Consider the following 26,993-nt stretch of genomic DNA (forward strand, 5'->3'; position numbering starts at 1 on the left):
GTAGGCCACATTCACAAGTTCAGTATTTTACATCAGGATTCGTCATCCACATCCATCAAAGAGGACAGAAATTAGCAGCAGAGAAGAGGGACTGACGTTGTAGCAATGACACCCATCGAACAGGACCGTCCAGATTTACATGCATCACAGGAGCAATTCAAAAGGTATTTTGTAGGGTATACAGGGGGGGGTCAGGAGATAATATATAAGGTTGTGGAACGCAGCACAAGAGCTGATAAAGGTGGTGGTATTTGTTCAAAAGCTAAAAAAACAGGTGACAGGTTCCTTTAAAAATTAAAGGAATAATTATGTGGATACACGGGATTGCTGTCTTCTAATTGGTTTATATACTGGAGTCCTATATAAATATTTAGTATTGGTCATCTGCAGTTGTGGCGACTATGGGTGAGATAGATGAGCACTGCATTGTCATGTTATAAGATGTTTAGACTGTTATGATATAATTGTAGTAATTGTAGCTTACTGTGTAGCTGTTCTCATGGGTACAATAAACCTTTTCTTTTGTGGTTAATTTAGAACAATGTGTCCTCTGATTGACAAATATTGGAATATTTGTTGTGTGAAATAATAATATTAGTCTATGATTTTCCTTAAGAGCACACACATTAAATGCATGGTGCGTGCTCTTGGACTTGGTGACTGTACCCATAACCTACCACAATTGGCCAAAATTATCGTATAACAAAGTAACAGAAGCAAAAGCAGGATATACCCTATTTTAGCTGGGGTTTTAGTAAATCAAAATGTAAAAAAATATTTTCCCCTTATAAAAGGAAAACTAAAAGGAAAGTGGCATAAAAATAATGACCCTATACGACCGGACAAAGTTTGGTAGATGTGAGCAAAATGATCAAAAAGCGCCTGAGAATCAAAACATTGTTGGACAAGAAGTTAATAGGAGACTAGGGAATAATTGCAGGACTGTGAATGGACTGGTCATAGCTGATACACCGTGACCACTTCTTCCATACAGCGCCATGCTCCTGGTCATGCCTATCATGTCTTTAGTGTCCCTGTAGTTTCCATTTCTTGGGCTTGTAATGTCAGTTGTGTGTCCCTCCTCGTTCTCTGTTGTGTTCCCTCCCTGTCCACGCCTCCCACGCCTCCCCCTGGCTGCTGTCTCCAGCTCCCCTGCTTCTGCAGCTGGCTGTCACTGCTTGCCATGTCTCGTCCAGGGGAAGAGCTGAGTGGGACCTTGTCTTACCGGACCGAGCCCAGGAAAAGCCCCAGACTCAGCCTCTTCCACCTGAAGCTGACAGACTCTGCCCTTCGCTGCCTGCGTGACTTCCAGAAGGGACAGGTAAGCCACCGACCAGTAGCTGCCCATAGAAAGTGGCACTTCTTTCATGAAAACTACAGTAGAGCAGTTTGCAATCTTAGGTTTTCCAGCTGTTGTGCAGCCACAACTCCCAGCATGCCATGACAGAAGAGAAGAACTAGGCAATGCTGGGAGTACTGGTTCCGCAACATCGAAAGAGCCACAGATTACAGAGCATTGCAATAATGTCCAGCACTGCCCCTACGGTATATGGCATAAGGGCTTTACTGTGCCACATACTGGATGAGTCGGGCCAAGCTACCCGGATATTACACTATAACATCTGCCTATTGGGGGCTACTACCGGATTACTAACTGGTCTGATGATCACTTCCATTGATATGTCTGCAATCATTCTACAATGTGATGAACATTTGATCTCCTTATTATACTGATCATTATGGCCCATTGATCACGTCATGTAAATAGCTTTTAGCCTTCACAACTATTTACCTTCTCGTCTCCTTTGTGTGTTCTTTTTGTGTATAATTCCCCAACTGCTCTGTTTTCTTTATCACATCTGTGCTATGTATTTCCATCATGTGCCCTGTTACCACTGACATATGGGAAAATACAATACCATACGCTTTGTCCTAGTAAAGCGCTCGTATGCCCTTGATATGTTATCTTGGATATTTACACTCTGCCACCTGTTGGCATATGTTAGGTGTTCGCTATCATAGAGGTGCCCCTTCCAGTTCCCTGCTGCCCTTTCTCAATAATACCCACGGTATCGTAGGATCGCCAGCCTCATGGTGGCCGTTACCCTTTAGGATTTTTCCATGTCATCACCCTTCGGCCTGGAAGTATCACCGGTGGTGGCATTGTGTTTTGCAGAGAGTGGTGCCCATTTCACCTCGTGTTTCATCCTTGGTTATCAAGCTGGTTTTATGTGCACTCATTTATGGTTGGATTGTGATAAATTGCACATTATAAATAGAAATACCATTATGATATCTGATCGTTATCTTTCTGTCTGTAATACCCATTATTGTCAATACGATGGGTTAGAGCCCATATTTTTACATGGGTCATTTTTGGTTATGTAGACAAGATCAGGTTTTAAGCCGCACACGTTATACTGCAAATTTTAGTATTTTTTAATGTGGCTTTGATGGTGTGGTCAAAAATAAGGCGTGTAAATCTACCCTAACAGCCTGCACTACTCTATCACCAGCCTCTCGCTGGCATAAAACATCTGTTCCAACTAAACATTAGGGGGTTTTTGTGCTTAGAAATTCTGTTTTCATCCATGGAGCTTCCTGGCATGTAATTGGCTAATTACAGATGAGATATGATTTTTCTGAGCACGGCCTTACCTGACGCTCATAATTCGATTACATGGCCACTCCTTCCTGTCCGCTGAATCGTGTATTTCTACTTTACCAACCGACAGTATAACATTGTGTATTTTTTGGACTCTATTCACATCTACATTGTGGCTGTAGTTTATAACTTGGTGCCGGATTCATCACACCCCGATGGCACCTGATGGACCTCGCTGACTTACAGTAGCGTCTTTTAGGTTGCATTGAGGTGTGCATTGTTTTCCAAGAAGAAAGCAGCAATGCATGGAAACCGCTACAGTAGTTTTCAAAGTATTTACCAGTCTTTTGGAAATGTCATTTATTTTTAAGTAGGTGTAATTAGTAGCCTGCAAAACCGGTCATATATCTACAAACTATATGTAATGTCAGTCACAACCAGGATTGACAGATGTTGTGTGGCATGCCAGTCTGTATTGGTGTATCAATGAATACTGCAGCCGGCAGACGCCCATCGCCATATATCACATGTACCATTGGTAATGACACAGGAGCTCATGTCTTTAGGTAGCCGTGAATCCCAAGCATATTGGTGCACACTATGACTTGTTCACCGCCTTGTATGTGCACCTGTGCCCGCGCTGCAGATGTTCAGTACTAGTAAGTCTCAGTTTCTGAAATAAAATTAAAATGACAACTTTCAGTCTCCCAGCAAGTAATGATTGTAACGTATTAACTATTTAACAGCTCTATTAAAGCAGCAATAACAATCACTTGTAAATGGATTCTGGATACATAGATCCTTTGACGTATCATTGACTGAGACCAAAGAGGACCCCTGTGCAAGACCAGTATATGGGCCCTCATTTGAAGTCCAGTAGCTCATCATGAAGCAAACGCTGATTTGGAGGTGGACATGAGCCCTGGGACCTCTTTTGCCCCTGTGCAGCTGCACAGGTTGCACCAGTGACATGTTTGCCCCTGATATAAACGCCTCCATAAGAGGTTGTACTGAAGACCACCGTGTCCATAAGTGTATCTGTAGATATCAATACAGTACTCTTTAGGAGGGATCATCGATGCTTTGTTCTCCTACAAACTTTTATCGCTTGGAGTCCAAACTGAATCCACATAAATCATACGTCCAAGGATTTCCATTGATCAATGAAGGCACTTCTACGGCACTTTTCTATCCAGCAAATAGTATTATTTATTTTTGGAGCACCATTAGGGGTAACATACAAAGTACAGATATAGATCACAGAGCCCAAACTAACAATGACAGGCTGGTAAAGATGAGAGAGGGTCCTGCCCTTGCGGGCTTACAGTCCATAGGATGTGCAGCACATGCCAGCAATTCCAAACATGGACAAGTTTCTCCGTGGATTTGGTGGTGGCAATGATTTGGTTGAATTCACATGTAAGTGATTTGGAAAGCTGCAGCTTGTCCTCAAATCTGCATGTGATTATTCACTTACATGTACTTGAATTGGACCTTGCTATGGCTGATAATGTAGAAATAATCGATTTTTCCTTCCACGTTTTTCAATATTTTAACATTTGCACATTATCACAAAGAACTGCTAAATGCCTATCTGGCTGGATAAGCTACATCTGGGCAGTATACAATAGAGCTTGCATCGTATTTGGAGAATATGGCATCATCAACACACAGTTCAATTGTAGTCTTGAACGTCTGCATTCTCTAAGTGAGATTGATGAAATTCTTTATAGTTTGCTAGGAACTCTGCGTGTAAATGGTGTTACTGACATTTATATGAATTAGATTTCTAGAGGTGTACTGTATCGGGATGATTTTCCAATATTAGCTGCTGGAAAAAACTGTAATACCTCAGAATGCAACTTTTTTCTGGCTATTTGCCAGTCGTTTTACAGTATGTATTTATGTCATATACAAACGAAAGAAAATGTTTACACAGCACCAACCAGTGTCCGGCAGCACAGCACCACGTGGCTATATCAGGTGTCCAGCAGCACAGCACCACACTGATATATCCAGTGTCAGGCAGCACAGCACCACACTGATATATCCGGTGTCCGGCAGCACAGCACCACACTGATATATCCAGTGTCAGGCAGCACAGCACCACACTGATATATCCGGTGTCCGGCAGCACAGCACCACACTGATATATCCGGTGTCCGGCAGCACAGCACCACACTGATATATCCAGTGTCCGGCAGCACAGCACCACACTGATATATCCCTGATATATCCAGTGTCAGGCAGCACAGCACCACACTGATATATCCGGTGTCCGGCAGCACAGCACCACACTGATATATCCGGTGTCTGGCAGCACAGCACCACACTGATATATCCGGTGTCAGGCAGCACAGCACCACACTGATATATCCGGTGTCCGGCAGCACAGCACCACACTGATATATCCGGTGTCCGGCAGCACAGCACCACACTGATATATCCGGTGTCCGGCAGCACAGCACCACACTGATATATCCGGTGTCCGGCAGCACAGCACCACACTGATATATCCGGTGTCCGGCAGCACAGCACCACGTGGCTATATCAGGTGTCCGGCAGCACAGCACCACACTGATATATCCAGTGTCAGGCAGCACAGCACCACACTGATATATCCAGTGTCTGGCAGCACAGCACCACACTGATATATCCAGTGTCTGGCAGCACAGCACCACACTGATATATCCAGTGTCAGACAGCACAGCACCACACTGATATATCCGGTGTCTGGCAGCACAGCACCACACTGATATATCCGGTGTCTGGCAGCACAGCACCACACTGATATATCCAGTGTCAGGCAGCACAGCACCACACTGATATATCCAGTGTCAGGCAGCACAGCACCACACTGATATATCCAGTGTCAGGCAGCACAGCACCACACTGATATATCCAGTGTCATGCAGCACAGCACCACACTGATATATCCAGTGTCCGGCAGCACAGCACCACACTGATATATCCAGTGTCAGACAGCACAGCACCACACTGATATATCCGGTGTCTGGCAGCACAGCACCACACTGATATATCCAGTGTCAGGCAGCACAGCACCACACTGATATATCCAGTGTCAGGCAGCACAGCACCACACTGATATATCCCTGATATATCCGGTGTCTGGCAGCACAGCACCACACTGATATATCCAGTGTCAGGCAGCACAGCACCACACTGATATATCCCTGATATATCCGGTGTCTGGCAGCACAGCACCACACTGATATATCCAGTGTCCGGCAGCACAGCACCACACTGATATATCCGGTGTCTGGCAGCACAGCACCACACTGATATATCCAGTATCAGGCAGCACAGCACCACACTGATATATCCAGTGTCCGGCAGCACAGCACCACACTGATATATCCAGTGTCAGACAGCACAGCACCACACTGATATATCCGGTGTCTGGCAGCACAGCACCACACTGATATATCCAGTGTCAGGCAGCACAGCACCACACTGATATATCCAGTGTCAGGCAGCACAGCACCACACTGATATATCCCTGATATATCCGGTGTCTGGCAGCACAGCACCACACTGATATATCCAGTGTCAGGCAGCACAGCACCACACTGATATATCCCTGATATATCCGGTGTCTGGCAGCACAGCACCACACTGATATATCCAGTGTCCGGCAGCACAGCACCACACTGATATATCCGGTGTCTGGCAGCACAGCACCACACTGATATATCCAGTATCAGGCAGCACAGCACCACACTGATATATCCAGTGTCCGGCAGCACAGCACCACACTGATATATCCGGTGTCTGGCAGCACAGCACCACACTGATATATCCAGTGTCCGGCAGCACAGCACCACACTGATATATCCAGTGTCAGACAGCACAGCACCACACTGATATATCCGGTGTCTGGCAGCACAGCACCACACTGATATATCCAGTGTCAGGCAGCACAGCACCACACTGATATATCCAGTGTCAGGCAGCACAGCACCACACTGATATATCCCTGATATATCCGGTGTCTGGCAGCACAGCACCACACTGATATATCCAGTGTCCGGCAGCACAGCACCACACTGATATGTCCGGTGTCTGGCAGCACAGCACCACACTGATATATCCGGTGTCTGGCAGCACAGCACCACACTGATATATCCAGTGTCAGGCAGCACAGCACCACACTGATAGATCTAGTGTCCGGCAGCACAGCACCACACTGATATATCCAGTGTCTGGCAGCACAGCACCACACTGATATATCCAGTGTCAGGCAGCACAGCACCACACTGATAGATCTAGTGTCTGGCAGCACAGCACCACACTGATATATCCGGTGTCTGGCAGCACAGCACCACACTGATATATCCAGTATCAGGCAGCACAGCACCACACTGATATATCCAGTGTCCGGCAGCACAGCACCACACTGATATATCCGGTGTCTGGCAGCACAGCACCACACTGATATATCCAGTGTCCGGCAGCACAGCACCACACTGATATATCCGGTGTCTGGCAGCACAGCACCACACTGATATATCCAGTGTCAGGCAGCACAGCACCACACTGATATATCCGGTGTCTGGCAGCACAGCACCACACTGATATATCCAGTGTCAGGCAGCACAGCACCACACTGATATATCCGGTGTCTGGCAGCACAGCACCACACTGATATATCCAGTGTCAGGCAGCACAGCACCACACTGATATATCCAGTGTCAGGCAGCACAGCACCACACTGATATATCCAGTGTCATGCAGCACAGCACCACACTGATATATCCAGTGTCCGGCAGCACAGCACCACACTGATATATCCAGTGTCAGACAGCACAGCACCACACTGATATATCCGGTGTCTGGCAGCACAGCACCACACTGATATATCCAGTGTCAGGCAGCACAGCACCACACTGATATATCCAGTGTCAGGCAGCACAGCACCACACTGATATATCCCTGATATATCCGGTGTCTGGCAGCACAGCACCACACTGATATATCCAGTGTCCGGCAGCACAGCACCACACTGATATGTCCGGTGTCTGGCAGCACAGCACCACACTGATATATCCAGTGTCAGGCAGCACAGCACCACACTGATATATCCGGTGTCTGGCAGCACAGCACCACACTGATATATCCAGTGTCAGGCAGCACAGCACCACACTGATAGATCTAGTGTCCGGCAGCACAGCACCACACTGATATATCCAGTGTCTGGCAGCACAGCACCACACTGATATATCCAGTGTCAGGCAGCACAGCACCACACTGATAGATCTAGTGTCCGGCAGCACAGCACCACACTGATATATCCAGTGTCAGGCAGCACAGCACCACACTGATATATCCGGTGTCTGGCAGCACAGCACCACACTGATATATCCAGTGTCAGGCAGCACAGCACCACACTGATAGATCTAGTGTCCGGCAGCACAGCACCACACTGATATATCCAGTGTCTGGCAGCACAGCACCACACTGATATATCCAGTGTCAGGCAGCACAGCACCACACTGATAGATCTAGTGTCTGGCAGCACAGCACCACACTGATATATCCGGTGTCTGGCAGCACAGCACCACACTGATATATCCAGTGTCAGGCAGCACAGCACCACACTGATATATCCAGTATCAGGCAGCACAGCACCACACTGATATATCCAGTGTCCGGCAGCACAGCACCACACTGATATATCCGGTGTCTGGCAGCACAGCACCACACTGATATATCCAGTGTCCGGCAGCACAGCACCACACTGATATATCCAGTGTCTGGCAGCACAGCACCACACTGATATATCCAGTGTCAGGCAGCACAGCACCACACTGATATATCCGGTGTCTGGCAGCACAGCACCACACTGATATATCCAGTGTCAGGCAGCACAGCACCACACTGATAGATCTAGTGTCCGGCAGCACAGCACCACACTGATATATCCAGTGTCTGGCAGCACAGCACCACACTGATATATCCAGTGTCAGGCAGCACAGCACCACACTGATATATCCGGTGTCTGGCAGCACAGCACCACACTGATATATCCAGTATCAGGCAGCACAGCACCACACTGATAGATCTAGTGTCCGGCAGCACAGCACCACAATGATATATCCAGTGTCAGGCAGCACAGCACCACAATGATATATCCAGTATCAGGCAGCACAGCACCACACTGATAGATCTAGTGTCCGGCAGCACAGCACCACAATGATATATCCAGTGTCAGGCAGCACAGCACCACACTGATATATCCAGTGTCAGGCAGCACAGCACCACACTGATATATCCAGTGTCAGGCAGCACAGCACCACACTGATATATCCAGTGTCAAGCAGCACAGCACCACACTGATAGATCTAGTGTCCGGCAGCACAGCACCACAATGATATATGCAGTGTCCGGCAGTGTCAGCTATAAAACTTCACAACTGCATAGTTTCCAAGTAACTAGACAGCAGAGGATGAATGCCGGCCTCGTACACATTAAAGGAGTTGCCAGTGATGATGCAACTGGAATGGCGCTATATTCGCTATCCATTGCTTAAATCCAGAGAAATCCACCATTTTTGCAATATTCAAATGAGGTGTTAGGAAATTTGTCCTGCCCTGAGCACTTAACGAAATTCTGCCTCCTGAAGTAATTTCCATCATTAGTGCCTCCCTCTCTGATGAGCTCGAGGTGACTTTTACATCAAATTCGGGCCAAGACATCTAGTGCCTGCGTATATCACCACTCTCCTCGCTTCTACACACGAAGATTCACTACTAAGTGCAATGACTTCTACTGCAACTATGTGGTCCAGCGACACTGAATATCCAGAAGAGGAGCAAAGGGGACACTTAACTTGTCCAGCTTTACAGTGTGGCATGGCAGAGCATGCGGAATAGGAGTAGGATGATTAAGCAGGTGCCCACAGGAGTGAACCTTAGTGCACAGAAGCAAGGAGAGCAATGATCTATGCTGGTGTTAAATTTCCTGACCAGTGCTTGGCATCACAGGCACACTGAGCTATCACTTAACAGAGAGGCGCTAAAGATGCTGAATGGTAATTCAGTGGTTAGCACTGTAGCTTTGCAGCGCTGGAGTCCTGGGTTCAAATCACATCAAGGACAACATCTTCAATGAGTTTGTATGTCCTCCCTGTGATTGTGTGAGTTTCCTCCCATACTCCAAAGACATACCCATAGGGAATTTAGATTGTGAGCCCCAATGGGGACAGCGATGATAATGTCTGTAAAGTGGTGTGGAATATGATGGTGCTATATAAGCAAGTAAATTAAATCAATAAATAACTTCAGAATGGAGAACTTTGTCACGTGACTTTTGGATATGGGATGGACCCCACTCCTTCTTAAAACCACCATAACTACTGTAAACCTAGGTACTAAAATAAATACACAAAACACATTATTTTGGTTGTCAAAATGGCCACAGCTTTTATTCAAATCACAGGATTAAATAATCACAGTAGGAGTCAGGTGGAGTGCTAGTACATTGGGATTCACAAGTACTGCGATATCCCCATCTGTCTGACATACAGCACCAGGACAGACAGCCATAAAGGGGCGGCACGCACTGGCTTGCCATTCAAGCAGAGCCAGTAAACTTTCAGGGCACCAATGACCCTATTATCCTCACTCCTGTGCTTAACCACTGTGCCCGCCCCTGATTGATGTTACCATTACAACGTCCTTGAGGCTGGCCACCAAAGCCGAGCCTGCTCACCACCATGAGGTTTTACATCCTCTATTAGTTAAAATGAGTCCACCTTAACTTGTCTGCAACTTCCACCTGACTCCTAAACCACAAAGCCGTGACGGGTTAAATATTCCAAGTCTCATTTGACACCTTTTTTTTTTTTTTTTTTAATAAATAATTAAATCATTTTTGTAAACTTAAAAACTAGAAGTCCCTGCAAAAGCATTAATGGGACTAAACTTGGCAAACCCCCGACTCACAAAGAGTCATCCTACAGCGCTCAGGAGAGGAAAAACCCCCTGTGGAGGAAACCTCCAGGGAACCATGGCTGAAGGATTGCCCTTCCCTTGGGCTTAGAAGGTTACCACAAATAATAACTCTTTATAGCCAATATACAATTGAACATGGTACAAGATATACAATGACAAATTCAAAAATACAATAAAACATTTATCATTATACAAGCAATAATTAAAAAGTTTAAGGACAAAGATTATAAACAGGGCGGGAGGGCGGGTAATGTTTCCTCCTGTCCATCCTGTGAGAGAGAGAGGGAGAGCCAGAGTTGCCTCCCCTATATAAGCCCCACCCTCCTCACAGTAATACACCAGGCACAAACATCTAAACTTCCTCTTAAAGCAACAACACTCTTGTTTAAAATCTACACCGCAATACAAACATAAGCTGCAGGAGTTCTCGGTCCACCCATCCCCAAGTCATGTCCACCTCCATCTAGTCTCCGGTGGTTTCTTTCTCTGGACGGTTTAGCGGGTTTATCTTGCTGTTCTTTTACAGGGGTTCTATCAGGAGCTTTAAGACTGCCAAGCTAATTACATTGCTATGTTGGTTAGTAAAAGACAAATGAAAAAATATTTTCCCAACTGCAAATGAATTTTGGTAATCACTGAGAAAATTAACTTTGAAGCTTTATGTAAAAAGCCTGCAAGTGCACAGACAGCAGGCCAATTCTTGACCAGTGCACCGATTCTTGACCAGTGCACCGACTCTCTGCATTATTAATTGCTTTGCACTTCTTCATATGCTTGCTTGACATCTCTTCTGCTGAATAATTTAGAAGGATGATGCACTAGCCGTGAATCAGCCCCCCATTAGCGCACTTGCAGCATTATTTAAATAAAGATTCTAAATTGCTTTTCTCAGTAATGGAGTATCCAACATGATCATGATACTGGTCCACATATTTATGCTTTGTAGTTACTGAACGGTGTGAAACTATGGAGGCCGTCTATTCAGTCTCCACCCAAAGACTGGAATCTGGTTTTGGCTAAAGATCTGATCTTAGCTTTCCTTTTAATCTATGTATATAAGCAGGGTGTCACATTTTACTGGAGATTTGCCATTTAATGTAATTGATTTTTCTTGTTCATTAATTCTAAATATCTATGTATCTAAATATCTGATCCTTATAACATTCATCATGCCACAATGTCATCCTGTTTAAAATCTGCATATTTTTTAATGAAATGATACATTCTAAACCTCCAAAGACAGGGCCTTCTCCTTGTGCCAGTCTGCTGCTCAGTAAGCCCATGTTTATTGTATTTGCTTGTTTTTTGGGTTTGTTCCTATGTTAGGCTATGTTCACATTTGCGTTGTGCGCCGCAGCGTCGGCGACGCAACGCACAACGCAAATGTAAACGCGTGCACAACGCAGCGTTTTGTGACGCATGCGTCCACTTTTGCATGGTTTTGGGCGCAGAAAAAACTGCAACTTGCTGCGTCCTCTGCTCCCTGATGCATGCACCACAGTGACGCATGCGTCACAAAACGCAAGTGCAACGCATGTCCATGCGCCCCCATGTTAAATATAGGGGCACATGACGCATGCAGCGACGCTGCAGCGCCCGACGCTGCGGCGCAGAACGCAAATGTGAACGTAGCCTTATGTATGTTAAGCCCTCATGTAATATATAATGTCCTAATAGTGTGATACATACTGTAAGTAATTAGAATAGGCTCCATTTTTATAAGTATTGATGTACAGTACAGACCAAAAGTTTGGACAAACCTTCTCATTTAAAGATTTTTCTGTATATTCATAACTATGAAAATCATAAATTCACACTGAAGGCATCAAAACGATGAATTAACACATGTGGAATTATATACTTAACAAAAAAGTGTGAAACAACTGAAAATATATCTTATATCCTAGGTTCTTCAAAGTAGCCACCTTTTGCTTTGATGACTGCTTTGCACACTCTTGACATTCTCTTGATGAGTTTCAAGAGGTAGTCACCGGAAATGGTTTTCACTTCATAGGTGTGCCCTGTCAGGTTTAATTAGTGGGATTTCTTGCCTTATAAATGGGGTTGGGACCATCAGTTGTGCTGAGCAGAAGTCTGGTGGATACACAGCTGATAGTCCTACTGAATAGACTGCTAGAATTTGTATTATGGCAAGAAAAAAGCAGCTAAGTAAAGAAAAATGAGTGGCCATCATTACTTTAAGAAATGAAGGTCAGTCAGTCCGAAAAATTGGGAAAACTTTGAAAGTGTCCCCAAGTGCAGTGGCAAAAACCATCATGCACTACAAAGAAACTGGCTCACATGAGGACCGCCCCAGGAAAGGAAGACCAAAAGTCACATCTGCTTCTGAGGATAAGTTTATCCGAATCACCAGCCTCAGAAATAGCAGGTTAACAGCAGCTCAGATTAGAGACCAGGTCAATGCCACACAGAGTTCCAGCAGCAGACACATCTCTGCAACAGCTGTTAATAGGAGACTGTGCAGCAGGCCTTCATGGTAAAATAGCTGCTAGGAAACCACCGCTAAGGACAGGCAACAAGCAGAAGAGACTTGTTTAGGCTAAAGAACACAAGGAATGGACATTAGACCAGCGGAAATCTGTGCTTTGGTTTGATGAGTCCAAATTTGAGATCTTTGGTTCCAACCACCGTGTATTTGTGCGACGCAGAAAAGGTGAACAGATGGTCTCTACATGCCTGGTTCCCACCGTGAAGCACAGAGGAGGTGTGATGGTGTGGGGGGTGCTTTGCTGGTGACACTGTTGAGGATTTATTCAAAATTGAAGGCATACTGAATCAGCATGTCTACCACAGCATCTTGCAGCGACATGATATTCCATCCGGTTTGCGTTTAGTTGGACCATCATTTATTTTTCAACAGAACAATGACCCCAAACACACCTCCAGGCTGTGTAAGGGCTAATTGACCAAGAAGGAGAGTGATGGGGTGCTACTCCAGATGACATGGCCTCCACAGTCACCAGACCTGAACCCAATCGAGATAATTTGGGTGAGCTGAACCGCAGAGTGAAGGCAAAAGGGTCAACAAGTGCTAAGCATCTCTGGGAACTCCTTCAAGATTGTTGGAAGACCATTTCCGGCGACTACCTCTTGAAGCTCATCAAGAGAGTGCCAAGAGTGTGCAAAGCAGTCATCAAAGCAAAAGGTGGCTACTTTGAAGAACCTAGAATATAAGACATATTTTCAGTTGTTTCACACTTTTTTGTTAAGTATATAATTCCACATGTGTTAATTCATAGTTTTGATGCCTTCAGTGTGAATTTACAATTTTCTTAGTCATGAAAATACAGAAAAATCTTTAAATGAGAAGGTGTGTCCATACTTTTGGTCTGTACTGTATACTAGCAAGGAAAACATTTCAACTTGCTGGCTTAGACTAATCATCTGTTATTTTATATCTGCTGTTGCCTACAGTTGCGCATGTCTTCCACCCCAATTTCTTGTTTCTGCTTGACTTCCATTAAGAGGAAAGTACAACGATAAGGAAAAGATAAGAGTAGTGAAGCCGTTGTAAATGTTATATTTAAATGTTTACACTGATAATGTAGCAAATATTATTTTAATAATTAATTTTTTACTTTTATGAGGACACTATCAGAAGTGGTTATTTATTAAAGAATTTTTGACTTTTTTAACATTTGTTAGTATAATTCAATTAAAGATTAAGTCCAAAATATTATTCTTCTGTAGTAGTCAATATAACCGCCTTGTGCTGGCCATACACATAAGATGGCTCTCACCCGAGCAATGCTTCAGCAATCTCGGCTGCCTCTCCTCCATGAGAAAGCCACTAAGGGCTCTTTTCCATTTGCGAGAAACACGTCCGTGTCTCGCATGTGAAAACCAAGCTCTGGCGCCGGCACTTTGGAGCGGAGCGTGCAGCTCCATGTGTTGCTATGCGGCCGCAAGCTCCGCTCTGGAGTGCCGGTGCCAGAGCTTGGTTTTCACATGCGAGACATGGACGTGTTTCTCGCAAATGGAAAAGAGCCCTAAGGCCGGCGTCACACTGGCGTTTTAAACGGTCTAGTGCAATGCGATAAAAAATCGCATTGCACTTGGACCAATGTTAAGCTATGGGGCAGCTCCCACCGGCCGACTTCTTGTCGGCCGTTTTCCTCGGCCCGAGACAATCGCAGCATGCTGTGATTGTGTCTGACCGATGAAAACTCTCGGCTCACTCGCACCCATATAAGCCTATGGTGCGAGTGAGACAACGCACATCACTTGGATATCATCCAAGTGATGTGCGTTACAAGTGGACCCCAGCAATGGAGGAGGTGGAGAAATTCATTTCTCCGCCTCCTCTGCAGCTGTGCTCCGATCCTCCCTGTGCGAGAGAATCGGAGCACAGACGCATGACACTCGGCTCCTGCTCTGCTGCGAGCAGGAGCCGAGTGTCATTAGCATATCACATCCGATGCTCTCGCATCGGATGCAATATGCCGGTGTGACGCTGGCCTAACAGACATTTCTGCCATCGGCTAATCTCCGGGAAAATGAAGATGGACATACCCAATCGACATCTTCCCCGACGATCAGTTGGCTGAAGCCCCCAAAACACATTAGAGTGTCAGCAGAACCCATCGTTATCTGCAGGTTCATCCGAAATTAGTCTAATGTGTAAGGAGGTCCAAACACTGGGATCTCTACTAATAATGGGGTTGTGAAATGTTTGATTACAATTGACTAATTCATTTTCTGTGGTATTGCTGGAGATTGCCAAGCTCTGTCCTCAGCTATTGATGCCCGACCACTGCTCCATTCTTGTGGGGCATTTCAGAGCCTCATCTTGAGATTGGTTTAGGTATTTGCGGTCAGACCTACAGCAATCAGCGATTTGTCACCTATCCTGTGAAAAGGTGGTAGCTAGATAAGCTGGATATAACCCTTTAACCTTAAATTTCATATTATCATATATATTTCATCTGTTAGGCCAAGAAAGTGGTCATCCATTTTGGTCAACCGGCACTGATTTTTGTGGTAGGAGCAGATGAATAGATCCCAGTGCGTTTTTAATGTGGAAGCAAGCAATTAAATATGAAACTGCAATCTTCTGACTTACCTGTCAAAGGATCACTATCAGTAGGGTGACATGTTTAGAGTGCCACACAATCATTAAAAATGCCGACAAGAGAGCGGAAGGTTATATTGTTGGGGTGACCAAGATAATACAGAAACTTCAATAGTGAAGGAAAACCAAGATATTAATAATGGGGTAACGCCAATGACCAAAACACAATCACAGGAATGATGCAAGGTGATGGATCTAGGCAAAGCAACATTAGTCTGACAATGGGTATCCGTGACTCCTGTGAGCTTTTAGTATAAAAACCTTTACCTTACCTCATATTACCCCTGACATAAACGACCGCCACCCCCTTTATCTAAGAAAAAACAGAAAACGCCATTAAAACACACAGACAATTAGGTTGGATTAATTGGCCACAGCAGCCGTTTATTAACATTTAAACATACAAAATCATGAAACAATAAACCCCGGAAGTGGGTGACCCTCGAAGCCCGAAACATATGTCCAACATTTTTCCGCCAAACGTCCCGCCTATTTTTGGCCTTATATCCGCCTTACCCCCAGCCGCTATGCACCAGCTCAGAGGCAAACTCCACCCGCCAGGCCAAACCCGTACACCTGTTTTGGTTCCCCTACTAATCCCTTCCTGGGATTATCTGTGCCCCTTTGACCAATTTAAAATCACCCTGGGGAGTCCAGGACCTATTGAGATCCCCCCCCCCATCCATCCACCATTTTCCACTTCCACCAACTTCGAGGATCACCACCCCATGCCATGCTGCCGCGACAGATCATTTACCATACTTAGTCATAGTTAAATATCTTCATAAACTATAAGCCTATTCTTAGCCCAAAATTACTAACACCCAAATCAATAACCTTAGACTAATGACAATAAAAGGGAGGGTGGGTGGGAGCTTTCGTCTGTGGCCAGTGAGTACCCAAAATGGTTGCCCCACTCACGTGGCCGCCCCTTTTTATAAAGTCCCCCCCCCTGCCCATAACCCCTCCTCCGCTTTCAAATTCAAAAAACTCTTCCCCTCCCCTCAGCTCCTTTAACCTTGTCACCCCCAGCAGTCCTAATAAGCTCACTTACATCGCACGTTCCCCTGTCATGGCGGCCTCCCCTAATTGCCAGGGGCCCAATACGGCCTTTCTTGACAATGGGTATCCGTGACTCCTGTGAGCTTTTAGTATAAAAACCTTTACCTTACCTCATATTACCCCTGACATAAACGACCGCCACCCCCTTTATCTAAGAAAAAACAGAAAACGCCATTAAAACACACAGACAATTAGGTTGGATTAATTGGCCACAGCAGCCGTTTATTAACATTTAAACATACAAAATCATGAAACAATAAACCCCGGAAGTGGGTGACCCTCGAAGCCCGAAACATATGTCCAACATTTTTCCGCCAAACGTCCCGCCTATTTTTGGCCTTATATCCGCCTTACCCCCAGCCGCTATGCACCAGCTCAGAGGCAAACTCCACCCGCCAGGCCAAACCCGTACACCTGTTTTGGTTCCCCTACTAATCCCTTCCTGGGATTATCTGTGCCCCTTTGACCAATTTAAAATCACCCCGGGGAGTCCAGGACCTATTGAGATCCCCCCCCCATCCATCCACCATTTTCCACTTCCACCAACTTTGAGGATCACCACCCCATGCCACAAACATAAATGCCCTAAAACCTTAGACATTTATTTCCCGCCAAACCTTCAAAGCTGTTTCGATGCCCTCCTGGATCGCCAAACACCACATATCGGTACCAACAGCGTTCAGATGCACCCCATCCAATCTCCAATAACCTCCCGTACCGGACTCCAAGTTGACGTGCCGCACCACTACCGCTCCGTTCTTTGCCATGAAACGCGAAACAGCTTTGCTCACCTTAATCCGTGCTTTGTTTATCCCCTCCAATGACCTAGCGCCCCGCCAAACCTTCCTCGGGACTATGTCCGACCACACTACCAAAACCTTAGGAAACATTGCCCACAACCTTAACATATCGAACTTAATGTCCTTTATAAGTTCTCTACACGGCCTCTTCCCCAAGTCATTACCTCCCAAATGAATAACCAAAATTTGCGGGAACTGATCCCAGCGCACAAAACGATGAAACTCCGGAAAAATTGGCTCCACGTCATTCCCCTTTTTCCGATCCATCTTAAGGTTGCCACGTCACGTGAAAAACCCAACTGCCGACCATCAGGACGAACCGCTGCCCTTTCTGCCGCCCAGCACACGAATGAATGTCCCATAATCCAAACTAGCCTTGTGCCGTGTTCTGTAAGAGAATAAAGGAGAACATCTATCAAACTCAATACAAAAAGACCCCCAAACATTGGAACCATGCGGTTATATCAAACCCGGGTGAACATAAGATCGGAATCTCTCCGATTCCCACCGCCCGATTCGTTTAACCACCTCATCCCCCAAACCTCTCCTGGCCGCCTCCGTCGCAGCCCCAATACGAAATGAATGCCCGCTGTACTTCGCCGGTGAAATTCCCCCCAACTCCAAACACTTCCGAAATATCGAAACAAACTGGAAACGAGATAAGAAAGAACCATCCGCATGAACCAACAATGGGTCAGATAGAACCCCGTCTCTTCTCAGCAAGTTACTCACACAGATTACCGGGCACAACGGACAACTCGGAACTTCAAATAACACTATTTTACAACCTTTACTGGTAACGTCCGTTTTTGATGACCGAATAAACACAACCACCCTATCGGACGTAACATCCACGTCTTCTCTCCTCAAACCCCCTCCCTTGAATCTGGAAGGGCTAACCAATTCCCCCAAACGAAATGCTCCGAAAAAGGCTAACGAAAAAGCCGCATGGAACAACGTTACTTCCCATTCCGAGAAACAAACAGAACTCAGGTGCCTACCAATTATTAATAACACTTCAAAGGAAACCGGTCGTCTGACGTCCAACGACTTCTGCCCTTTTTTCCAGCCTTTTACTAACTGCGCAACCAAAAAGGATTTCGTAAACCTCTGGCCTTGAAGCCAAACGCTAGACCGGCTAGGAACTTACTCACCTTGGACACTGACCAACCCGACTCCCATACATGCCCAACCAACAACAACAGCTTATACTCATCGTCCATACCAGCCCCATATGACCCCTTCCAATTCTCCCATGTGCTCCAAGCTTGATTGTACTGCAACCAAGACCTATCCGAAAGTGATCTAGCAAATAACTCCCCTACAGCCCGAAGGGCAGGTTCCACAGTTCCGTTGGACAATCCTGGCCCGCCGAATCCAAGCAAGGTCTCAGCCCTTGAGACTGATGCCACTGTGGATGGAAAAAGACATTATCAGCGTTAGTAGGCACAGTTGCCTTGCCATCTGCTACTATCCACAAATTAAACTTGAGGCCCAGGAACACCAGATGCTGCAGTACCCTGACCACTTCCGTAGATGCTGCCGATAGCGTATTGATGGCTTCCACCACGCCCACGTGTTCGCAAGAAAAACGGATTTTTTTGTTCATCACCATTCCACCCCAAACTGACAATGCCACTACTCGAGGAAACAATTGTAGCAAAACCCGATTTTGCAACAAGCCTTGCTCACGCCACCTAGGTGGCCACTCCGCCACTACGCTCTGACCACAATATTGCACATTGAAACCACACTTTTCGCTCACGTTAATGCAAAAACCTAAATCCACCGCATTCTCAACTGTTTGAATCCAGATGGATCTGCCATTATAGTCCTCCAAGAACCGGGCCCATATCCTCAAGTCCTGCTTCAAATCCCTCGTCAATCTGATGAAGTGCAGAGGAGATTTCACTCCCACCGTAGCCAAAGACAAACGCAGACAAAATGGACGGCCCATTGGCATAATCCTGCAAGCAAAGTTCAGCTTGCCCAGCAAAGATTGTAAATCATGCAGCGTTATCTTACTCCGTGTACACGCTTTCTGAACTTCCTCCCGAAAAACAACTACCTTGTCCTCAGGCAATCTGCATTCCATCGCTATGGTGTCAATTTCTATGCCTAGAAAACTCAGCGTGGTCATTGGCCCGACAGTCTTTTCCACCGCCAAAGGAACTCCGAATCCCCGAGCTACCCTCTCCATTGTGTGTAGCAAAATCGAGCAAATTGCAGACTGCGGTGGGCCCACAAACATGAAATCATCAAGGTAATGTAAGCAATAATTCAAACCAGATACATCCTTAACGACCCATTCTAAGAATGTACTAAAGGCCTCAAAGTAAGCACATGATAGCGAACAGCCCATGGGAAGACACCGATCAATGAAGAAACCTCCGTCCCAAAAACACCCCAACAAATGCTTACTCTCTGGGTGTACTGGCAACAGGCGGAAAGCCGCTTCAATATCCGTCTTTGCCATCAGAGCCCCCCGACCACATAGCCGTACCAAAGTCATTGCTGCGTCGAACGACATGTAAGAGACTGCACACAGTTGAGGGTCAATCCCATCATTCACTGACAAACCTTTCGGGAATGACAAGTGATGAATAAGCCTGAATTTGTTAGGTTCCTTTTTTGGAACCACTCCAAGCGGTGACACTCTCAGATTACTGATCGGAGCCACTGCAAAAGGTCCTGCCATCCGTCCTAAATCAACCTCTTTTTTCAACTTCTCAAAAACTACATTGGGAAACTGCAATGCCGACTTTAAATTCTTTTTTGACAAACAAACATCTTGCTCAATAAACGGAATTTTGAAGCCGTAACCAAAACCCTCCCTCAACAGTGACGCTGCTGCTCTATCAGGGTATCTATTTAGATACGCCTCCATCGCGTCCAGTCGCACTGGCGTCTCCCCTTTTTTCAGCAACTTCCCCACCTCTTGTTTTCCCCCCTCTGAAACATCTGGTTGCCCCATGTGTGCCCCCACAAGTTGAACATTCATGCTTGAACTTACACTTGCTCCCAAACCTACAGGTCCCCTCATTAAAGGAAAAACACAGTCCCTTCTGCATTGCGACCGAATGTCCCGACTGCCCTGAATTCCCGGCGCCCCCATGAAATGGCTGATTACCTTGGTTTGCTCTAGCCGGTGCCATAACCCTCATCCATAACGCAATGTCCTTATGGTCCCAACGTATGCTCGAGCGGACTGCCTTACGCTGCCTAAACTGCTCGTCATATCGCAGCCAGCCTTGCCCTCCATAAACCCTGTAAGCCTCACCAATTGCGTCCATGTAGCAAAAGAGACCGGAACAATTTTCCGGTGCCTTTTCCCCTATAATGCTCACCAATATAGCAAAAGCTTGCAACCAATTCGAAAAAGACGATCAGACGATACCTCTTCTTTTCCTCGTCCTCTTTTTTTGAATCATCTCTCCGTAACCTATCAAGATTGAATCTCTCTAACGGTAGCAATGAAAAGATATCCACATAGTCCCCTTTCCAAATCTTTTCCTTCACCTCCCCCTTTAAATGTGACCCCAGCGGCCCCTCAAAGCACACGTATACCTCGCTCCTTGCTGAATCGTCCAAACGCACTGCCTCCTCGTTTTCCTTCTCTTTGCTAGCCCCTGCGCTCTGGGCCCCGCTTCCCAAATCAGCTGACCCAGACCCCCTTTCTGCTTCGTTGCTGCCTCCCCCTGACGCAGCTGAGCCTGTCGTACCCCGGCCTCCACACTATGAAAGTACTTCAGTGTCCGATAGCATACCTACACCCGTCGCCCTTTCTGCGCTCCCTAACCAAGCCGCTGTAGGTGACCCTACCCCAATAGGACCCCCCGTACCATATTCTAGCCAAATCTCTAAGGCCATGTAATATTAAACTCATCCCCCCACTAGCCCCCCCCCATAACTGCCTCCCGGTCCCTAACCTCGTTAGGAGCTAAGCAGGGGTTAAATATAGAAAATTGCTGGCTCTCACCTGGCTGCCTGGGTGCTGTGAACCCAGCAGCCGCAGATCCTGGATCCTGATGAATGAGTGCTGGTTCCATGCTGGGTCTGGATACTGCTGGCTCCCGGGTCAACCTGCCTCACCAGCTGCCCACCGCCAGAAGCAGGCAAACCGGTGATAGTGGCAGGGCCCCTCGGAGCTGCCGCCGCTGTCCACAGGGCGCCGCCATCTTGGGGAGGTCCTGGGTCCTGGATTGCAGATGCAGAACTCCAGGATGCGGCGCCATCTTGGTGAAGATCTTGATCATGTGACGCCGAGCTCCCTGCTGCGGCGCCATCTTGCCTGAGACTCCGGCCGTGTAGTGATGCCGCAGCGCTGCTGACAGAGGCAGCCGGCTGCTGCCCGCCTCTCACCGGAGCCGCTCTCACTGTGTCCGGTCCCTGGTGTCCGTCCTGCGCCACTCTCCTTTGCGCACTTCAAGACAGGCCGGCCGATTGCCGGCCGCTGGATCTCCTCCGCATGGGGACCCGTCCCCTGGCTCCTCGCGCTCCTCCACGCCGAGCAGGGCCAGCAGGGACGCTAGCACCTGTCGCTGCCGGTCCTGAATCCCGGCGCCTCTGTGCCGCGGGGGGGGGGAACCCGGCCCCTGTTGTGGGTCCCGCCTGTTGGAAGGATTCCTCCCAGCCTGTGGGCGCGGGGCAGGGAGAGTGCGCCCGCCGGCCCTGGCTGGAGGGTCCCTGGAGGGGCTCCTAATGCGGCGCCGGACCCGGGGGGTAGCCTCAGGGCTTAAGCGCGCCGGAGGTCGGGACCTCCGCGGCCGGCGTCCTGCTGGAGGAGCGATGGAGGCTCCGGCTACCGACCCCTGGAGCAGGCTGGAAACCGAAGCCTGCAGCCAATCTGCGCCCTGAGTGCCCGCTGCGTCCCTCAACTGCTGCAGTAAGGCCTCCACATCCATCGTGGTGAGTACTCTGGAGCTTTCGTCTGTGGCCGGTGAGTACCCAAAATGGTTGCCCCACTCACGTGGCCGCCCCTTTTTATAAAGTCCCCCCCCCCTGCCCATAACCCCTCCTCCGCTTTCAAATTCAAAACTCTTCCCCTCTCCTCAGCTCCTTTAACCTTGTCACCCCCAGCAGTCCTAATAAGCTCACTTACGTCGCACGTTCCCCTGTCATGGCGGCCTCCCCTAATTGCCAGGGGCCCAGTACGGCCTTTCTAACTTGGAAGTAGACTTTAGTTGCATTTACACTGAAAGATTATCGTGAATGGGCGTTCTAATACAGTCTGCCGATCAGAGTTTTGCTTGTTGATCGGGTGAAATGCCTTTTTGTGCAGCGCAAAAGATCATCATTTTTGGCATTGTATCTTCCTGTACAAACAGGACTTACACTGCCAAGAACTATGGCGGCCTATGCTCACTGAATGATCTATTACAGATCGCTCAGTGTGCATCATTTACCTTGGTCTGCCTGTGTAAAGAGGCTATAAGCATGATCTCCTAACGGTAAATGTTTACCGATCTACTATCGTTTAGTGCCGCTGGTCAGTCCGTGTACACTGGCACTTAGAATTGGAAAAGTAATGGGATCGATGTGGAGGATAACAAAGTGTGGGACAGTTCAAAGAATTACACAGTCAACAATGTGCCCATGTGCTGGTCTTATGATGGTATAGAAAGTGGGTAACAAGAGTCATAAACGCCAAGAGAGGACACCCTACCCCAGCCCTCAACAGAGCAGCAGGAGCTCCAAATATTAGAAGGGCTTCCTTTTCACACAGTTGTGTAAAGTGAGTAATTGCTGCCTATGTTATGCTTATCTTCTGTGACACACTAACCACCACTTTTTAACTCTACAGTGTATTTTCCAAAATGAACAATAATGCAGTATTTACTGGGCAAAGTGGTTTTCTTAGGTCCTTACATGTTTCCTAATAAGAAGTCATTAACAGTGAGATTTGTCAATGAGGAAACCGGTAAAACTAGAAGTTCCAGAGCACATATTGAGATTACGAAATGCACATTTGTTCTTACTTATGTCTTTTAAAGCAGCTTCACTTGTGAACAGTAATAAAATCAACCAGACACATAGCCTTAGAGAGATCTGATAAGAGATTTTGAGGTTATTTACCCCTGTGGAGAGTCTGGCTCATAGAGAACAGGTCTCATATTTATCATGATATTATCAGTTGTGTTCCTACTACATGACAGCCACCAACTTGTTTTTTATTTCTTTTTGTGAAATGTACTAAGCTCAACATGGCGAAGGATTGGCATTAAAATGTTATTGAAATGCAATTTTGTAAAGTTGACTCATAACTTTTGTGGCTACATCTACATGCTAAAAGCTTATGGCATAAAGCAATGCAATTCAGAAGCCGTGTTTTGTATGCCAACCTCTTAAAGGGAACCAGTCATCAGGTTTTACCAATATAAAGTACTGCAACCACCTTTACCACCTGTTTTACAGTATCCTGGGAAGATGTATATAAGTCTCCAACCAGCGCTGCATGGCGCAAAAAATATTTTTATAACGTCTCCATACAGAAACTTTTTTTACCCCCTCAAATTAGAAGAAAATAGACATGTTTGGTATCTGTGTAATTGTACTGACCTGGGGAATCATATTGCCAGGTCAGTTTTCACTTGGAATTTTTTTACCTCTTTCCAGGTCATTACATGATAAAATTAATAGTGTAATTCAAAAGTACAGTTTTTCCCACCAAAAAAACCCTCATATGGTCATGTGGATGGAAAAATAAAAAAGTTGTGGTTCTTAAAAGGAGGAAAAAATACAGAAAATGGCTGTGGTGTGAAGGGGTTAATTAAGCTAATCAATTTAAAAAACTATAGCTTGTCACAAGTTGTCAGTATAAAAACCTAAAAGTCTTGAATAGGAGATCAAACAAAAGTCAGCTTGCTGCTTTAAGTGAAATAGTACAGCAATCGCTTAAAACCCCCCACATATTTAAATATACGCATAAAGATATATAATATATACACTGCTCAAAAATATAAAGGGAACACTTAAACAACAGAATATAACTCAAAGTAAATCACACTTTAGTGAAATCAAACTGTCCACTTAGGAAGCAACACTGTTTGACAATCAATTTCACATGCTGTTGTGCTAATGGAATAGACAACAGATGGAAATTATTGGCAATTATCAAGACACACTCAATAAAGGAGTGGTTCTGCAGGTGGGGATCACAGACCACATCTCACTACCAATGCTTTCTGGCCGATGTTTTGGTCACTTTTGGATGTTGGTTGTGCTTTCACACTCGTGGTAGCATGAGATGGACTCTACAACCCACACAAGTGGCTCAGGTAGTGCAGCTCATCCAGGATGGCACATCATTATGAGCTCTGGCAAGAAGGTTTGCTGTGTCTGTCAGTGTAGTGTCCAGAGGCTGGAGGCACTACCAGGAGGCAGGCCAGTACACCACGAGACGTGGAGGGGGCCATAGGAGGGCAACAACCCAGCAGCAGGACCACTACCTCAGCCTTTGTGCAAGGAGGAACAGGAGGAGCACTGCCAGGGCCCTGCAAAATGACCTCCAGCAGGCCACAAATGTGCATGTGTCTGCACAAACGGTTAGAAACCGACTCCATGATGATGGTCTGAGTGCCCGATGTTCACAGATGGGGGTTGTGCTCACAGCCCAAAAACCATGCAGGACGATTGGCATTTGCCACAGAACACCAGGATTGGCAAATTCGCCACTGGCGCCCTGTGCTCTTCACAGATGAAAGCAGGTTCACACTGAGCACATGTGACAGAAGTGACAGAGTCTGGAGACACCGTGGAGAGTGATCTGCTGTTTGCAACATCCTTCAGCATGACCGGTTTGGCAGTGGGTCAGTAATGGTGTGGGGTGGCTTTTCTTTGGAGGTCCGCACAGCCCTCCATGTGCTCACCAGAGGTAGCGCCTGACTGCCATTAGGTACCGACATGAGATCCTCAGACTACTTGCAAGACCATATGCTGGTGCGGTTGGCCCTAGGTTCCTCCTAATGCAGGACAATGCCAGACCTCATGCGGCTGGAGTGTGTCAGCAGTTCCTGCAAGATGAAGGTGCAGCGCCCCAGAGTCCTGGTCGTTGCAGTACTGTGGCTCCGCCACTATGGGGAGCTACGGTGCGTCCGATGGCACTGAAGGAGTTCATCTGATCAGGTATCACAGACACCAATACATTTCACAGCAGGGCCTCCGGGGGGAGCTAAGGGTGCTATTCATTAGGCCACTCCCCACCATAGTGGGTAAACCGGGGGTCAGGCAGGAAGTTAGAGGAGAAAGCTGACTGGATTGGACGAAGCAACACCTAGTGGCAGAGGGTGTTGTGGAGGAAGAGACAGTAGGGTCTCTGTCAGGGGTGGGATCCTGACAGAGGCTTGGCATTGAAAAGAACGTAACGGGTCCGCGCCAGCTCCGGGAAGCGGCGGGACCCAAGAAAGGACTAGAAGCGAGATAGATTGTGCTGAGTGAGAAACGAGATCAAGCAAAAGGAGAATTCCAGTAGGGGTCGTGCTGTAAGACCGGAGCAACACCCTACTGAGGCGCACTACCGGTGGCCGGAACGCCGAGAGAGTATTATAACATTCAGCTTCAAGCAATACTCTAAACAGCGGCAGGACAGTCAGTTTAAGGCGGGCTGTCTAACACATATCACCTATGAAGTCTTGGGAGGCAATTGCGGGAGAGGGGCGTCTCTAGGGTCCCGGAAGAACTCCAGGCCTACCCGACAAACGGGTGCCGTTCTAACTGTAACATCAGGAAGGGACGGACGATTAGAAGAACATCATTTAATCGAGTTGTGAGGGAACTTAGGAAACAGACACAACAGTTGTGGGGTACTTTCCGTAAGCACAGCAGGGAAGGACTACAACACATAGCGCTAAGAAGGAAGGCACCGATTTCCACCTGTGAAGTGAACTCTGGAGGTGCCATTGGACCGGCCGGACTTGCGCAGCCTGGTGAACCATATTCTGGACTGAGGACTCAGAGATCTCCAGTAAAGAGGTAAAGAGACTGCAACCTGGTGTCCTCGTTATTTACCGCGACCTGCACCCCACAACTGCACCACCAATATCTACACCACTTATTGCACCGGACGTCCCCCCCCCACGGCAGGGTCACGGACCGGGGTCTAGCCGCCGTGACAACCCCCAGAAGCAGAGACTCGTAGGCCCGGTACCGGGTACCCCTTGGCCCTGCGGCGGTGTGGGGGCGCTCCAAATTTGGCGTCACGAACAGGATCTACTTAAGCCTGAAGAATCAGGTCATGTGTGCCTTGGAACTGTGATTTACTGTGCTTGGACTGTACTTTATTGCAAGGACTGTGCTGCGCCATTTACCGCCAAAAGTTCCCACCAAAAACCGCCGCCATTGCTACGCTAGAGAGGCAGGAGGGCGTGCCATGGGAGGGGACTACCAAAGTGGCGCCAGAAGCGGTGATCGCCCCCTGCGCCTCTTGTTGCAAAGCGATGACCTGCCTCAAAGCAGAGAACCGC

At 47.0% G+C, this 26,993-nt stretch overlaps 1 protein-coding gene and 1 long non-coding RNA gene across 3 annotated transcripts in view; one reads left to right on the forward strand and one right to left on the reverse strand.

Annotated features, from left to right (window-relative positions):
- The first annotated feature begins 1,126 nt into the window (after positions 1-1,126).
- Positions 1,127-26,993, forward strand: part of ELL3 (elongation factor for RNA polymerase II 3) — a 188,344-nt gene continuing 162,477 nt past the window's right edge. The window contains exon 1 of one of the 2 annotated variants that reach the window (XM_077263576.1): positions 1,127-1,321. In XM_077263576.1, coding sequence (XP_077119691.1) covers positions 1,184-1,321 — 138 coding nt within the window. In that variant the 5' untranslated portion in view covers positions 1,127-1,183. The remainder of the gene's footprint in view (positions 1,322-26,993) is intronic. The other variant, XM_077263577.1, reaches the window with a different exon arrangement.
- Positions 3,043-26,993, reverse strand: part of LOC143775444 (uncharacterized) — a 64,395-nt gene continuing 40,444 nt past the window's right edge. The window contains exon 3 of the long non-coding RNA XR_013215649.1: positions 3,043-3,278. This is a non-coding gene — a long non-coding RNA (uncharacterized LOC143775444). The remainder of the gene's footprint in view (positions 3,279-26,993) is intronic.

Source organism: Ranitomeya variabilis, chromosome 5 (genome assembly GCF_051348905.1).
Source record: "Ranitomeya variabilis isolate aRanVar5 chromosome 5, aRanVar5.hap1, whole genome shotgun sequence".
Classification (NCBI taxonomy): domain Eukaryota; kingdom Metazoa; phylum Chordata; class Amphibia; order Anura; family Dendrobatidae; genus Ranitomeya; species Ranitomeya variabilis.